Consider the following 16,374-nt stretch of genomic DNA (forward strand, 5'->3'; position numbering starts at 1 on the left):
CATCTCTAATTGCCATCATATTCATTTATTTTGATTTGAGCTACAAATTCATGCATCTTGTTATAAATGCTACTTGCATTCAGATAAAGACGTAGTAATTTTGCCTATTATTTTCTCTATTCTGACCTTATTGTTGCTGCACTTTTGTGTGTGTATGCTCTGCTCCTTTCTGTCACGCTGTGGTGATCGTTACTTGCATTAGCTACCCTGCACTATTGTCTTGTTCTTTGCCATTAACTTTCCAGATCTCTCATGTAAGCCCTAGGAAATGGATATATTGCAAAGGGATGGTGGGTCAATTTTGAGGGCAACGATGAAGTTCTTTGCAACTGAAAGGAAACCTCAACATGCAGTCTCTTTCGTTATGCCTAGGTACAACTGATGCATGTAGTCTTCTCTCTCTCTTCTCCTCGTCCTCCTCCTCCCAAGAATCTCAGGAAATAGCAGCCTTCATGATAGCAAGGCCATGGAAGATGCAAGACATGAATACAAAGAGGGCGTCTGCAGTGTTATGTAAAGATCCCCATAGGTGATTCAGGCAGTCACGTCTCTGCTTTAGCAGACTCATGGCTTGCTCTACAGTGTTAGCGTGGATACATTCTGACCTGCATGGTGGGATGATGGAAGGGGGTCAGGGGCCACGCCTGGAGGAGATGTTCCCCCACCTCAAAGCAACAATTTTGTTGTTTGTCCTGCAGGCCCAAGCTCCATCAGTGGCACTGACTGTTGAAGGGTGAAAACATATTTTAGCTTCCAGGGAAGTAGCTACTCACTATTGAGAACAACAGCCATGAATGTGCGATTTGTGGAGCACGACAACACTACAGTAAGCTCTCAATATTAATGAATTCACTTGCCCTTATTGTGGTCTTCCTTCATCAGGGAAAAGAGAACGAAATCTCCTTGTGGCTTGTGGGGGACCTTATTTATGTTGCTGGTTGCTGCCTGAAAGGAATTGACTGCACAGAAGGAAGCAACAATGGTGATCTTCACTGGTACTGGGAAGGCCAGGTCTTACTGAAGTAAGTGACAAAACCATCTTCTTACTCAAGTGAAGCATTGAAGGACTGCTTCTTGCTCATTCCAATGTAGGCACGTTATGCCATCTTGGGGTATGATCTACTCAAAAAAAAATTTATTTTCCTCCAACCTGACAAAGGCTCCCCTCTTCCTCTTCTTCTCTGCTGGTTTTGTTGCTGCTGCAGAGCAACTGGCCCTGCATTACCTGCCTCTATATTTATCAAAGGCTACGCAATTCTCTCAGCCTGTGGTCAGCAGAAACCTTCATAATTCCCCAGCAATTCACGACAATGCTTTCACCAACCTGGAACATAAGTCAAAAGCGTGTCAGCTGAAATTTTTTGGATGGCACTTTAAATAGCCCCAGAGCCAGGCCCATCGTTGTTGTTTCAGGGTAAATTAGAAACACAATCCCTGCACATTCATTTGCCAATATTTACATTTGTGCACAGCATTAGCTTGTTGATTGTGATATCGCGCTGTTCAATGCACAAAGGGTGCTCCTGAGTGTGTCACTTCTGTCACCTGACACCGCACAATGTTCCCATGCCAATAACAAGTCTATCTAAAACTGACATGCAACTGAACCGCAATGCTACAGTCATTCAGTATCGTTTTGGAAGCAATTCCTTCTTGTATGAGAAACAAATCTTAAGCAAGAGGCCATATTATGCTTGGATGAAAGTGGCCATTACTAACAACAAAGTCTGGTTAAGCTCAACAGTAGGCAATTTTGATAACCATAGAAGAATCTCTCCATAAATTTCTTGATATCCATGAAAAAAAAATTTCAAGTTCTCTCTCATTACTTTAAACTGTCCTGGTATCAACTATGTGATTTTTCACTCTATTCTTCCCATATTCTTTCTGAATGAAAGATTTAAAACAGCAAGTTGTTCAACTATGCTCGAATCATTGCTTTGTACAAATGTATGTGCCTTGCTCTAATTGAAACATAGGTCACACTAAAAATGTACAGAACCTTACTCAAACCATTCTCAGTAAGTGGGCATGTCTTTGATCACCATATTCAAAAAGATATATAGGAGCATTGGAAAAAGTCTAAAAAAAATTTATAAAGATAAAACCAGAAGTTATAACTGTCAGAAAAGGCTGAACAGGTTGTGTCGTTTTTCTAGAAAAGTGAAAGTTTGGGGATGACCTAGTAGAAGTCTTAAAAATAATGAAGGGGGTATTATAGAGTAAGTGGAGAAAAGGTGTTTCTTCTTGTGGAAGAGAAGACATGACTAATGATAGTCGCTAATAAATCACAACAAGGAATTCATGAAAAATCTCTGATCAATAATGTTTCAGTGTGGAACTTGTTACCACACAGACTAGTCGAGATGAACAGTACAGATGCACTTAAGGGGAAGAAACAAGTAAGAGAATATGCTCACATGAAGTAGGATAGTGGGAGTCTTGTCAGGAGCATAAACAGCACACACTAATTGGGAAGAACTGACCATTCCTGTGCTGTATATTCTATGTAATGTCCAATGCTCTTAAGTACAAAACTCAGGCTTGCCAAGGCCTTGCATTCTCTATGTTTCTGCCTCCTTAGATTTCTGATCCTGTAATCTGAGTTTTACCATTTTTTATTACCATAATTACTTTACATAGACACTTTTTCAGAAATTTAAAGCTTTATATTTTTCTGTGTCAAATTGCAACTCCCAAATTCTGCATTTTTTCTTAGCTTGTCATGACTCAGTTTTGGGAATCATAAGTAAACTTCAAACTTCCAAAATGGAAAATAGAAGTCGCCCCAGTACCAATGCCTGGGACACAATGTTATCTACACCCTACCAATCTGGCTAAAAAAAAAACACCATTTAAAATTGCACATGGATAAAACACTATACTTTCATCCAAGTGTATGAAACAATTTTGTGTGGTTTTATTGATTTAAAATCAAAAGAAATGGCAATGGAATCATACACATGGTTCCCCAATTATTTTCTCAAAAGCTAAAAAAAATTCTAGGGATAAGTATTTCCATATTTGCAAGGTATAGATATATTACAGAACTCCTTGGTGGAATCCTAATTGTTTGTTTTCTCAGAGTAATAAAAAAAGCATAATTCTAGGAACATAAATTTAGGGGAACCTTCTTGCATTTTTCGTTTTCTGGTCCTTGGGCAGGTATGCTAAGTCTGTAAATAGATTTATTTAAAAATTTAAAACAATTTCAAAAGAAAATAATTGCAGCCTCTGGGATACAAAGGAAAAAAATAGCTGTGACCACTTCAAAATATGCTTATTCATACCAATTTACAATAATTTTCCTTCTTATTTCACTTTAGATTTTTACAGTTTGATCTGAGAATGCTTTAGTACAAGTTAAATGTAATTGTAGCATGATAGGGCAAGGTTAAATTAAACAAAACATATTGGTGACATGAGACATATGGTGATGTAAACGCACTGCATAGCTTCAGAAAATATTGCAATTTTAGATTTCATTTTGTCCTTACAAAATGTCAAAGCTTCACACAATGAGCTACTTTTGAAATGCAGTGCCTATCATTACATAGATAATTGCTACAAACATTCTGTTCTAGTCTCATCCCACAAACAGCAACAATATGAATGACTGTCAATCTGTTTTGTGATGGTATTGACTGACTGTTGATCCAATACCGATCATTTAATATACTTAAGAGTATCTCCACATATGCAAACATACTGTTCAGTAAAAATTAACATATTAGTGGAAGTACAGGTGTGCCATGTACAGTTAACAGGTGTTAGGAAAATAAAGGTAGTCTTAAGGAATTTATATTTGTAAACGTTATACATAAAGATGTCATCTTACATCAGTTTATTTTATTGTGTGTATCTTTGGAAGGGTAAAACCTATAGTCAGATTCATAAAAGGCAAAGGTCTTTATATATGTGTAGGGCTTGGTTTCATATTGTGCTTAAAAGGGCTACAGTGTGAAGAGTAAATTAGCTAGCAATGGTCGCTTAGCAACTGGGGCTTCATAAGGTAGAGAAGCTTTTAAGTTTTAATTTAGAACATTTGATTGCAGTTGGAGATAGGTACTGAGAGGCAATTTTAGCTCTGCTAGGAGCAGTTGATTTTAGAAGGTTAAAGAGGGAATGTATCTCTCAATTTTGCTAGAAAAGCCATACTATGGTCAAGAAAACAGACGTCTAGTTAGTTAAGGAAAAGACAGAAATGATGAGAAGTTTCCAAGAGGTATGGAGTTAACAGAATAGAGAAAACTGGGGACCAGAACACAATCAATGTGGGCATTGCTGGCTGGGTCAACATTTGTTGTCCATTTATTACCCAATTCAGAGCGCATTGTAGAGGCAATCGCATGGCTGCTGACCTGGAGTCACAAATAGGCTGGACCAGACCAGCTAAGGACAGCAGATTGGTTTTTAACGACAATGGTTTTATGGTCACCATTAAAATTTAAATCCATTTTTGTTTTAATCAAATTCAAATTTCACCATCTGGGATAGGATTTGAACCTGGAACCCCAGATCTTACTCTGGGTCCCTGGCTTACTTGCCCAGTGACAATACCACTATGCCACTGAGTACTGTTCAGTAAGTCACAGGGAGTTGAAAAGGCATTAAGCCATGAGAGACCAGTAAGGTTTCTGTTGTAGGGCTAAGGTTTGAGAAGTGGATTGAGATGTTAAATTCTCTGTGGACCTGAACAGGCACTGGTGTGGGGCAAATTTGGGATTTTCACAGTAACTTCATTAAGCCTGCTTGTGACACTAATAAATAAAAATTAAATTACCAAAGTTCGGGAGACATTATTTGATATGATTGTGGAAATAGGTGGTTGGATCTCTGAACTTATGTAGAAGCCTTTTGAGACAAAGGAAAATTGAAGTGAGAGGTGGAAAACCTAAATGTGAACCCTTGATGGAAGCAGTAGAGAGAGCGAAAGCATTAATTGAAATAAGACTGAAAGTGTGACTTTCAAAAGGGGAATTTTAAATCATCCGTGGGGGAGCCAGAGTTCAGTGATACAAGGTGGTAGAATAATTATTTGGGGGGACCCTGAGGAGAAATCCATAGGTATTCATTTAGGTTCAGAGAGGAGTGTGCTGTACCGCTGTCATCTTATGAGACCATTGTAGCTTAAGATGCATCTTGTAATCCACATTAATCTTAACGTGTGGGGAACTGGTGAGCTAAGGCGGGGGTAAAGGTCTATTGTACTATAATCCAATATACGTTTAATAGTTTTGTCGTTAAAACTAATTAGCAGTCCTGAGACTCTGTTCGTCAACATTTTATTAAAAAAGTTAGTGTTTTGAGCCACGGGTCCATTCTGCGAACTTCCCCTCTAATTATATCATCAGCTAGGAACGTAACACATGTCTGAGCTAGTAAAATATGCACTTTTTTTATTTATGAAAAACGGTATCAAACATTCTTTTAAATATTTTCCACTTTCACTACTGCCCTGCACCAAAGCAAATAAAGTATAATAGGTATATAAAAGGAATACAATCAAGCCCTTAGCTGTGCAATAAGACATCACCTACCAAACCCTCCTCACTAGTATGACAACACAAAAGACCAGCAATAGCTCAATCTGGGTAGCAGTTCCAACTGAAGTGATATGATGATTACCATTTATAATTTAAAACTAATTTCTGATTAGTATTTTGACTATCTTCTCAATGCTAATTACATGAAGGTAAGATAATGCTAGATTTATTTTACTTGCAAAAGGACCACATAATAATGCATATTTCAGGAATGTGAATGAAAATTCCAGAAAACTGCAAAGAATTATTACTTTACTGCTGAACCCATTGGGCACAACTAATGAAAAATTAATAACACCCATCTTTTAACAACTTGCATCACTGCATAAAATTGCACATTTTAAAAGATTTTTTAAAAAGATAAATTATAAATTGCAATACAATGTACCTGCTTATATTTATGCATCAAATTGTCAAAAAGAAATGTCCATTTAAGAGTTGGATATAGGTATTTGCATTCACTAACTTGTGATTTTCAAGAATCCATGGTTGAGAATGACAGGTGATCTCACGTGCTTATACTATAATGCATCAATGTTGCATACCATCATTCCTGTTATTGGGCCGTGATCTAAATAGTTCATATACACTGCAATAAAATTTACTCTGAGCATCATTACTGTAGTGGAAGGACAATGTGTATGTACTACATTATAAAGCATGTTAGAAATATTTATTACCCAGCCACTTCCACTGCCTTGATTTTTGGCAAATAGCAGAGATGACCCTTGCAAGACTGTCCAAGATGATGTCCAATTCTTTCTATAAGTAAGTTTGTTAAAACACACCCATTAAAATACAGAGAATTACTGTGACAACATATATTTAAATAGCATATATTTCAACCATACATACTCTAAGCATAATTTTAATAACTTCCTTTGAATTATAAATACATATTAATTTTACAGTTATATTTACACAGAATCAAATTAATAATTACTAAGCTAAAGACATAAAATAGTGAATAATCATTTTTATTCATCTTCAAGTAGTTGTAATATTTCAATTTCTGATATAAAACTATTAGAACATAAGAACATAAGAAATAGGAGCAGGAGTAGGCCATATAGCCCTTCGAGCCTGCCCCGCCATTCAATAAGACCATGGCTGATCTGTCGTGGCTCAGTTCCACATTCCCACCCTCTCCCCATAACCCTTAATCCCCTCTCTTATCAAAAACCCATCAACCCGCGTCTTAAAAATATTTAGCGAGGTAGCCTCCACCACTTCAACGGGCAGAGAATTCCAGAGATTCACCACCCTTTGAGTGAAGAAGTTCCTCCTCAACTCCGTTCTAAACCGCCCCCCTTTTATCTTGAGGCTGTGCCCCCTAGTCCTACTATCCTTTCTGAGCGGGAAGGGTCTCTCCACCTCTATCCTATCCATCCCATTCATCATCTTATACGTCTCAATGAGATCTCCCCTCATTCTTCTAAACTCTAACGAGTACAAGCCTAATTTATTCAGCCTCTCCTCATAGCTCAACCCCCTCAACTCCGGCATCAGCCTAGTAAACCTCCTCTGCACTCCCTCCAAGGCCAAAATATCTTTGCATAAGTACGGCGCCCAAAACTGCACACAGTACTCCAGCTGCGGCCTCACCAATGCCCTATACAGCCGCAGCAAGACCTCCCTACTTTTATATTCAATCCCCCTTGCTATGAAGGCCAGCATCCCATTCGCCTTCCTGCCCACCTGCTGCACCTGCAAGCTGGGTTTTTGTGACTCATGCACAAGGACCCCGAGGTCCCTCTGCACCGTCGCCTGCTGCAGTTTTTTGCCACGTAAGTAATAATCCTTCCTACCATTATTGTACCTCCTCGTATAATTATAATGTTATGCCTAGAATTGTGATGCTACTACCTCTTCAGTCATGTTTCAGAAACTGTGAGCACTATCCTTGTAATTAATTAAATCCCACAACCACGTCTGTACCATTTCTGGTTTAACTGTTCAACTGAAAACGAGAGTTTGGTTCTATCAAGAGAAGCTTTGCAAATGGCATGACAATTCTCAAGCTCTTGGGCATTACATTTCAATCTCATTTGCATCCTCAATCCCAACTTCAGCCATTCAAGATAATGGCTGTTCACAGGCTACACAGTGTGAGCTTCTGTCACTCCGATACGTGACCCAACATCCTGTTATCACTGCAGCTGCACTCTCAGCACTATTCCTTCCCACTTTGGGTTCCATCAACAATCCTGAGTTTGCACCTCTATGAAACAAAATCCCAATTGTGATTTTCTGCTTAGAGAAAAAACAAGATCTTTTTTGATAATGGAGCAAGGGGGCAGGAGGAGAGACACAGAGAGACATTCCAGATGGGAAACTACTTCTGCTCCTTGTAGTCCATAGGCAATGCTCTAAACCCTCTAGAAAACGAGGTCTCCATGGATTTAAAAAAATCCTATTAGAGGGAAGGTATGTAACCTTCTGAAAGGCTTTTTGCTGGCAGGCTTGCCTGTTAACAGCTGTTTAGTCACCTTTGACTCATCACCAATAAATCTGCAAACGGATGTGTTGAAGGTCAGTTTGACAATATAAATTTTCTTCTTCTAATCTTTCCACCCATCCTTTGGAGTTCAAATTTTTAATTGAAATTGTCTTTGAGGTACACATTTTCAACAACATCTTCTTTAGAAAGTGGCAAACAGACCATTAATTTAAAATGTCATAACTGAAAATTGGCTCGTTGAGTCAGGTAACAAATTGGAAACATGTTATCCTCTGATGCATAATCAGTTTTTCATTAAAATGTCATATTTACCATTGGAGTGGAAAACATTAAAGTATTTGAATTTTCATACAAGTTGCCTGAGTCTTGTGTACGCACCTGACTTTTTTGCCATTCTCTGTGATCTTTGTTACGTTAAGTAATCCATATTTTTCAGAAACCTGCAAATTTAGTGAAAGACAAGTTTGTTTGGCGTTGCAAGACACAATAACATTTTACCTACCACAGACGTTAAACTAACCGCCCTATAATTCCCCGCCTTTTGCCTGGCACCCTTCTTAAACAACGGCGTAACATTAGCTGTTTTCCAATCTTCCGGCACTTCCCCGGAATCCAGTGACGTCTGGAAAATAACCACCAAGGCATCCACTATAACCTCCGCCATTTCTTTCAGAACCCTCGGATGCATTCCATCCGGTCCTGGGGACTTGTCCACAATCAGCCCCCTCCAGTCTGTCGAGCACCGCCTCTCTAGTAACAGTAATGTCATTAAGACCCTCCAGTCCTACCACCTTTCCATCGCTAACACCCGGCAAATTATTCACGTCCTCCTCCGTGAAGACAGAAACAAAAAAGTTATTCAAGACCTTAGCCATATCCCCATCCCCTACCACTAGGTCCCCTTTCTCATCCTCTAAAGGACCAACGTTCACCCTAGCCAGCCTCTTCCTTTTTACACATTTATAAAAACTCTTGCTATCCTTTTTTATATTAAGTGCTAGCCCAGCTTCCTAGCTTCTCCTACCCTCCTTTATCAACTTCTCTGTCAATCTTTGTTGACATTTAAACCTTTCCCAATCTTCTTCTCGCCCACTGCTCTTAGCTACTCTAAATTCCTCCGCTTTTAATTTAACACGTTCCTTCACCTCCTTCGTTATCCACGGCTTATTACCTCTCCTCCTACGGTCCTTTTTGACCATCGGAATAAATTTCTGCTGAGCACCAAGAAAGATCTCCTTAAAGATCCTCCACTGCTCCTCAGCAGACCTACCTTCCAACGCGCTCCCCCAGTCCACATTCGCCAATTCTTCTCTCATCCTACCATACTCCCCTCTATTCAAACAAAGGACGCGTGTCCGGGAACCCACTTTCTCCTCCTCCATCTGCACCAGAAACTCCACCATACAATGATCACTCTCTCCAAGAGGATCCTTCACCGCAAGGTCCCTAATTCTACCCGCCTCATTACATAGCACCAGATCCAAGATAGCTTGCTCCCTCGTCGGCTCCAACATACACTGTTCAAGGAAATTATCCCGGCAGCATTCCAAGAACTCCTCCTCGAGCCCACCTCGTCCAACATGGGTCGACCAATCAATATGCAGATTGAAATCCCCCATAACTACGGCTGTCCCATTCCTGCACGCCGCACTTATTTGCGCGTTAACAGCCCACCCCACCTCCAGATCATTATTCGGGGGCCTATAGACGACACCCACCAGCATCTTCCTCCCTTTGCTGTTCCTAATCTCCACCCACAACGATTCCACTTTCTGCTCTTTGGCTCCGATATCATCCCTTGCTACCACCTTGATACTATCCTTAATCAGCAGAGCTACGCCACCCCCTCTTTCCTCCTGCCTATCCTTCCTAAACACTTGATGGCCCTGTACATTCATCTCCCAGTCCCTGTCACCTTGCAGCCACGTCTCTGTAATGGCCACCAGATCGTATCCATTTGTGTTGATCTGCGCCACCAGCTCATCCACTTTATTCCGAATGCTTCGTGCATTCAGATAAAGCGCTTTCATCCCAGCCTTCACCTGGACCCTATTTGCCGTAACGCCACCAATTGGGACATCCTCGGCCTCTTCCCTTACCTGTACCCTATCCTTAACTTTAGACCTCGTAACGTCACCTACCCTCGCACCCTCCCCCCCCCTAATTAGTTTAAAGCCCTGTCTACAGTCCTCTTTACTCGATTCGCCAGCACTCTGGTCCCAGCACGGTTCAGACCAACCCCATCCCGCCCGAACAAGTCCCACCTACCCCAATACTGGTGCCAATGCCCCATAAATTCGAACCCATTCCTCCCACACCAATCCCTGAGCCACCCATTCACTTCCTTTATCCTGTCAACCCTACGCCCGTCTGCACTCGGTTCAGGCAGTAGCCCAGAGACGACCACCTTGTCGGTTCTACTTTTTAATTCCATTCCCAGCTTCTCATACTCCCTCCCCAGATCCTCAGTCCGCACTTTGCCTACGTCGCCGGCACCCACATGTACTACAACGACCGGGTTCTCACCCTCCCACTCCAGATTCCTCTGCAGCCCAGCTGCGACATCCTGTACCCGAGCACCAGGCAGACAACACACCCTTCTGTGCACTTTGTCATTGTGACAAAGGACAGTGTCAATACCCTTCACCCCACTATCCCCAATCACTACTACGTTCCTTTTCCCCTTCTCTTTGCCTATGTCCTGCTGCATCACTGTACCGTGTGCAGTTTGCTCACCAACCTCACCTACCTCGTCCTCTTCCAGAGTGGAAGCAAGAACCTCAAACCTGTTATGCAGATTAAGAGGCTGAGGCCTACGCTCCTCACCCCCCTTCCTCCTCCCAGCAGCCCCCTTTTGTCCCTGACCCTTAGATTTAGCCAGTCTAGGGGGGGGGTGGATGTCACTTGCACCCCATTGACAATGGCACCCTCTCTCCCCCTGATGAGCCTCAGTGTCTGTAGCTCAGAGGCCAGCTCATCCACCTTGAGCTGGAGCTCTTCCAGCAACCTGCACTTACTGCAGACATGGTCACTGGGAAGGACCCTGGGGTCCACCAGTTCCCACATCATACAGAAACCACACATCACATGCCCCTCCATTATTCACTGTAATTTTTTATGGGGAAAAATTTTTTTTCCTTGTTTCTTGCTGTAGTAGTTTTGAAAAAATTTTTTTTCCTTGTTTTTTCAAACAAACTCACCTGGCCTTTTTTCCTTCCAGCCCTTTTTGATATTAAGCCCTATTAGCTCACTCTGCTTCCCACTCACTCCGCTGCCCGCTGTCTACACCAGGCCTCCTTTTAAACCTGGCGCTGATTTAAAGCAGGCTGGTCCACAAATGCCTTTTAACCACTCCCTCAGAATTCTTAAAGCAGTAAATACAATAAATAAATGCTTTAAACAGTTCTACAAAGAGTAAAGTGCTTTAAACTTATTTTAAACAGGTAAAATCTTAGCTCTCTCTCTGCTCCAGCAAACAATGGAAGACTTCACCGTGTGGCCCCTTGATAATTAAAGCAGGCTGGTCCACAAATGCCTTTTAACCACTCCCTCAGAATTCTTAAAGCAGTAAATACAATAAATAAATGCTTTAAACTTATTTTAAACAGGTAAAATCTTAGCTCTCTCTCTGCTCCAGCAAACAATGGAAGACTTCACCGTGTGGCCCCTTGATAATTAAAGCAGGCTGGTCCACAAATGCCTTTTAACCACTCCCTCAGAATTCTTAAAGCAGTAAATACAATAAATAAATGCTTTAAACAGTTCTACAAAGAGTAAAGTGCTTTAAACTTATCTTAAACAGGTTTTTAACAGGTAAAATCTTAGCTCTCTCTCTGCTACAGCAATCAATGGAAGGCTTCCGTCATTAAGGAGGAAATTGCGAGGCATCTTGAAGGGAATTGCTTGATAGGGCAGACGCAACACGGTTTCATTAAAGGGAAGTCGTGTCTGACAAATTTACTGGAGTTCTATGAGGATGTGTCTAGGGCAGTGGATAGAGGAGAGCCGGTGGATGTGGTCTTTCTGGATTTTCAGAAGGCGTTTGACAAGGTACCTCACAAGAGGTTATTGCAGAAGGTCAGGGGACATGGAGTTGGGGGTAGGGTGTTAGCGTGGATAGAGGATTGGTTGTCAAATAGGAGGCAGAGAGTGGGGGTCAACGGGGGCTATTCGGATTGGCGGTTGGTGACTAGTGGGGTGCCCCAGGGGTCGGTGCTGGGGCCTCAGCTATTTACCATTTATATAGATGATCTGGAGGAGGGAACCGAGTGTAGGGTGTCGAAATTTGCTGATGACACCAAGATTGGGGGAAAGGCAAATTGTGCGGAGGGTGTGGAGAGTCTGCAGAAGGATCTAGATAGGCTGGGCGAATGGGCCAGGAAATGGCAAATGGAATTGAATGTTGGCAAGTGTGAGGTGGTCCACTTTGGTAGGAAGAATGGTAGGAAGGACTATTACTTACGTGGCGAAAAACTGCAGCAGGCGACGGTGCAGAGGGACCTCGGGGTCCTTGTGCATGAGTCGCAAAAACCCAGCTTGCAGGTGCAGCAGGTGGTCAGGAAGGCGAATGGGATGCTGGCCTTCATAGCGAGGGGGATTGAATATAAAAGTAGGGAGGTCTTGCTGCAGCTGTATAGGGCATTGGTGAGGCCGCAGCTGGAGTACTGTGTGCAGTTTTGGGCGCCGCACCTGCGCAAGGATATTTTGGCCTTGGAGGGAGTGCAGAGGGGGTTTACTAGGCTGATACCGGAGTTGAGGGGGTTGAGCTATGAGGAGAGGCTGAATAAACTAGGCTTGTACTCGTTAGAGTTTAGAAGAATGAGGGGAGATCTCATTGAGACGTATAAGATGATGAATGGGATGGATAGGATAGAGGTGGAGAGACTCTTCCCGCTCAGAAAGGATAGTAGGACTAGGGGGCATAGCCTCAAGATAAAGGGGGGGCGGTTTAGAACAGAGTTGAGGAGGAACTTCTTCACTCAAAGGGTGGTGAATCTCTGGAATTCTCTGCCCGTTGAAGTGGTGGAGGCTGCCTCGTTAAATATTTTTAAGAAGCTGGTTGATGGGTTCTTGATAAGAGAGGGGATTAAGGGTTATGGGGAGAGGGCGGGAAAGTGGAACTGAGCCACGACAGATCAGCCATGATCTTATTGAATGGCGGGGCAGGCTCGAAGGGCTAGATGGCCTACTCCTGCTCCTATTTCTTATGTTCTTATAAGAACATAAGAAATAGGAGCAGGAGTAGGCCATCTAGCCCTTCGAGCCTGCCCCGCCATTCAATAAGATCATGGCTGATCTGAAAAGGCTCAGTTCCACTTTCCTGCTTTCTCCCCATAACCCTCAATTCCCTTGTCTGCCAAAAACCTATCTACCCGCGTCTTAAATATATTTAGCGAGGTAGCCTCCACCACTTCAACGGGCAGAGAATTCCAGAGATTCACCACCCTTTGAGTGAAGAAGTTCCTCCTCAACTCTGTTCTAAACTGCTCCCCCCCTTATCTTGAGGCTGTGCCCTCTAGTCCTGCTGTCCTTTCTGAGTGGGAAGAATCTCTCTACCTCTACCCTATCCATCCCTTTCATTACCTTATACGTCTCTTTAACATCCCCCCTCATCCTTCTAAACTCCAACGAGTACAGACCCAGTCTATTTAGTCTCTCTTCATAGTCTAACCCCCTCATCTCCAGTATCAGCCTAGTGAACCTCCTCTGCACTCCCTCCAAGGCCAGAATATCCTTGCGCAAGTGCGGCGGCCAAAACTGCACAGTACTCCAGCTGCGACCTCACCAGTGCCCTGTACAGTTGAAGCAAGACCTCCCTGCTTTTATATTCTATCCCCCTCGCTATAAAGGCCAGCATCCTATTCGCCTTCTTGATCACCTGCTGCACCTGCAGACTGGGTTTTTGCGACTCATGCTCAAGGACCCCCAGGTCCCTCTGCATCGTAGCATGCTGCAGCTTTTCGCCCTTTAAATAGTAATCCCTCCTACTATTATTCCTGCCAAAGTAGATAACCTCACACTTGCCAACATTGTACTCCATCTGCCAGGTCCTCGTCCACTCGCTCAGCCTATCTAGATCCCTCTGCAGACTTTCCACACCCTCTGCACAATTTGCTTTTCCACTCATCTTTGTGTCATCAGCAAATTTTGTCACCCTACACTCAGCCCCCTCCTCCAGATCATCTATATAAATGGTAAATAGCTGAGGCCCCAGCACCGATCCCTGCGGCACTCCACTAGTTACCAACTGCCAATCAGAACAGCACCCATTGATACCAATTCTCTGCCTCCTATTAGGCAACCAATCCTCTATCCACACTAACACCTTACCCCCAACTCCATGCCCCCTAACCTTCTGAAGCAATCTTTTGTGCAGCACAACAAGCAATGGAGTTGATTAAGTAATTTGTAGTTAGGTTAATTCATTGCTGTTAGCTAGAAATAATAATTTTCTTTCACATGACATTTAGACTAACTTTAACTGGTTGTCTTTTTTTTGCTGCTTAACGTATACTTACAGTTGGTGAAGACTGCAAATACTTTGGTGATGAGGGTGGTTCATTGTTATTGTCGTGGATTAACTTTGGACTAGTCGCAGGCTCCTAAAAAGACCAAAAATGTTGCAACATTATAACTGACTTAAAGAAAGATCATGAGGATCAAACCATAAACAATGTCTACTTCAATGTCATTTTCAGTGAAATTTCAAAATCCCGGAACTCAGTTCCTAACAGCACTGTGCACAGTTACATGGCCTGCAGTACTTCAAGAGAGTTCATCATCAGCTTATCAAGGGTAATTAGGGATGGGCAATAAATGCTGACCTAGCCAACAATGCCCAGATTCTGTGAATAAATAAACATAAGAACATAAGAAATAGGAGCAGGAGTAGGCCATCTAGCCCTTCGAGCCTGCCCCACCATTCAATAAGATCATGGCTGATCTGTCGCTGCTCAGTTCCACTTTCCTGCCCTCTCCCCATAACCCTTAATCCCCTCTCTTATCAAACACCCATCAACCCGCGTCTTAAAAATATTTAGCGAGGCAGCCTCCACCACTTCAACGGGCAGAGAATTCCAGAGATTCACCACCCTTTGAGTGAAGAAGTTCCTCCTCAACTCCGTTCTAAACCGCCCCCCTTTTATCTTGAGGCTGTGCCCCCTAGTCCTACTGTCTTTTTTGAGCGGGAAGAGTCTCTCCACCTCTATCCTATCCATCCCATTCATCATCTTATACGTCTCAATGAGATCTCCCCTCATTCTTCTAAAAAAGTCAATTAATGTTGTGCTAATAATTTAAAACAAGATGCAGTCATACTAACAGTTCAGGTGGGTAAGTAAACAACAAACTGTCATAACTTATGGAAATATGTTAACAGTGAAGATGAAACCAAGGTTAGTCAAAGCAAAGAGTTAAAGCTGAGAAATTGACAATCCTTTACAATTATTTCCCAGGTTAATTCCAGCACAGAACTATACCTAGTCAATACAACAACAGCAATGTTCAAATAACGGATTATCTTGCTTTTGACTTCTTTCCAAAGAGTCAAATACAGGTCAAGTAATTTTCACAACAATGCTTACAATTTTGCATCTACTCACACTTAAGGGCCCTGACTACAGGTACAATTTGGTCTGATTTTACATTAGTTTGACATTATTTATTAAGACTAAATGACAGATAATGTAAGCAAGTATGTTGGCATTGTAGTTATATTTATGGAATAGCAATCCAGAGACTTAGACAAATGATCTGGTAGACAGACAAGTTCAAATCCCACCACCACAGCTGGGGAATTTAAATTCAGTTAATTAAATAAATTTGGAATGAAAAGCTAATAGCAGTAATGGAGATTAGGAAACTATCAGGTTGCCATAAGAAGCCATCTGGCCTCAGGTTTTATGATAATTTTGGAGAAATCTCCTCTTCCACTATTTGATGCTGACAGACAAGTGGTGATAATATAATCTGGTTAGTAGCAGTGGTAGTATAACAATGAGAGAAGAAAATAAAAGGCACCCACACTGCGTAACTACAGGACGAAAAGCCATGGTAAGTAATATAATGATTGTGCTAGACAGGCAGAAGTGCAGCCAAGGGATGACAGTGCTGCAGAGGTGAACCACAGAGAGGGGATAATGGAAGAGAATGGGGTGCTAAATATTATAAAGATGTCAGGAAAGTATGTACTATGGTTGCAGTCAGAAAGAATGGCCACAGGGAACTAGAGCGATGATAATTCAATAACTTTGAGGCAGTGAATTCTAACGTATTAGACTGAAATGCTGTTGATGCAACGCCTTGCACAGGGAATAAACAGCCCCAGTCGAAGGCCTTATTGGGAGTGAAAATATCGCCATCTGAGGG

At 42.2% G+C, this 16,374-nt stretch overlaps 1 protein-coding gene across 3 annotated transcripts in view; it reads right to left on the reverse strand.

Annotated features, from left to right (window-relative positions):
- Positions 1-16,374, reverse strand: part of arhgap12b (Rho GTPase activating protein 12b) — a 220,588-nt gene that overhangs the window by 42,820 nt on the left and 161,394 nt on the right. For all 3 annotated transcript variants that reach the window (XM_080212046.1, XM_080212037.1, XM_080212026.1), the window contains 3 exons: positions 14,526-14,609; positions 8,386-8,447; positions 6,227-6,308 (listed from right to left, as the gene is read on the reverse strand). In XM_080212046.1, the coding sequence (XP_080068172.1) occupies positions 6,227-6,308; positions 8,386-8,447; positions 14,526-14,609 (228 nt within the window). The remainder of the gene's footprint in view (positions 1-6,226; positions 6,309-8,385; positions 8,448-14,525; positions 14,610-16,374) is intronic.

Source organism: Carcharhinus amblyrhynchos, chromosome 2 (genome assembly GCF_965287045.1).
Source record: "Carcharhinus amblyrhynchos chromosome 2, sCarAmb.v2.hapA, whole genome shotgun sequence".
In the NCBI taxonomy this organism is placed as follows: Eukaryota; Metazoa; Chordata; class Chondrichthyes; order Carcharhiniformes; family Carcharhinidae; genus Carcharhinus; species Carcharhinus amblyrhynchos.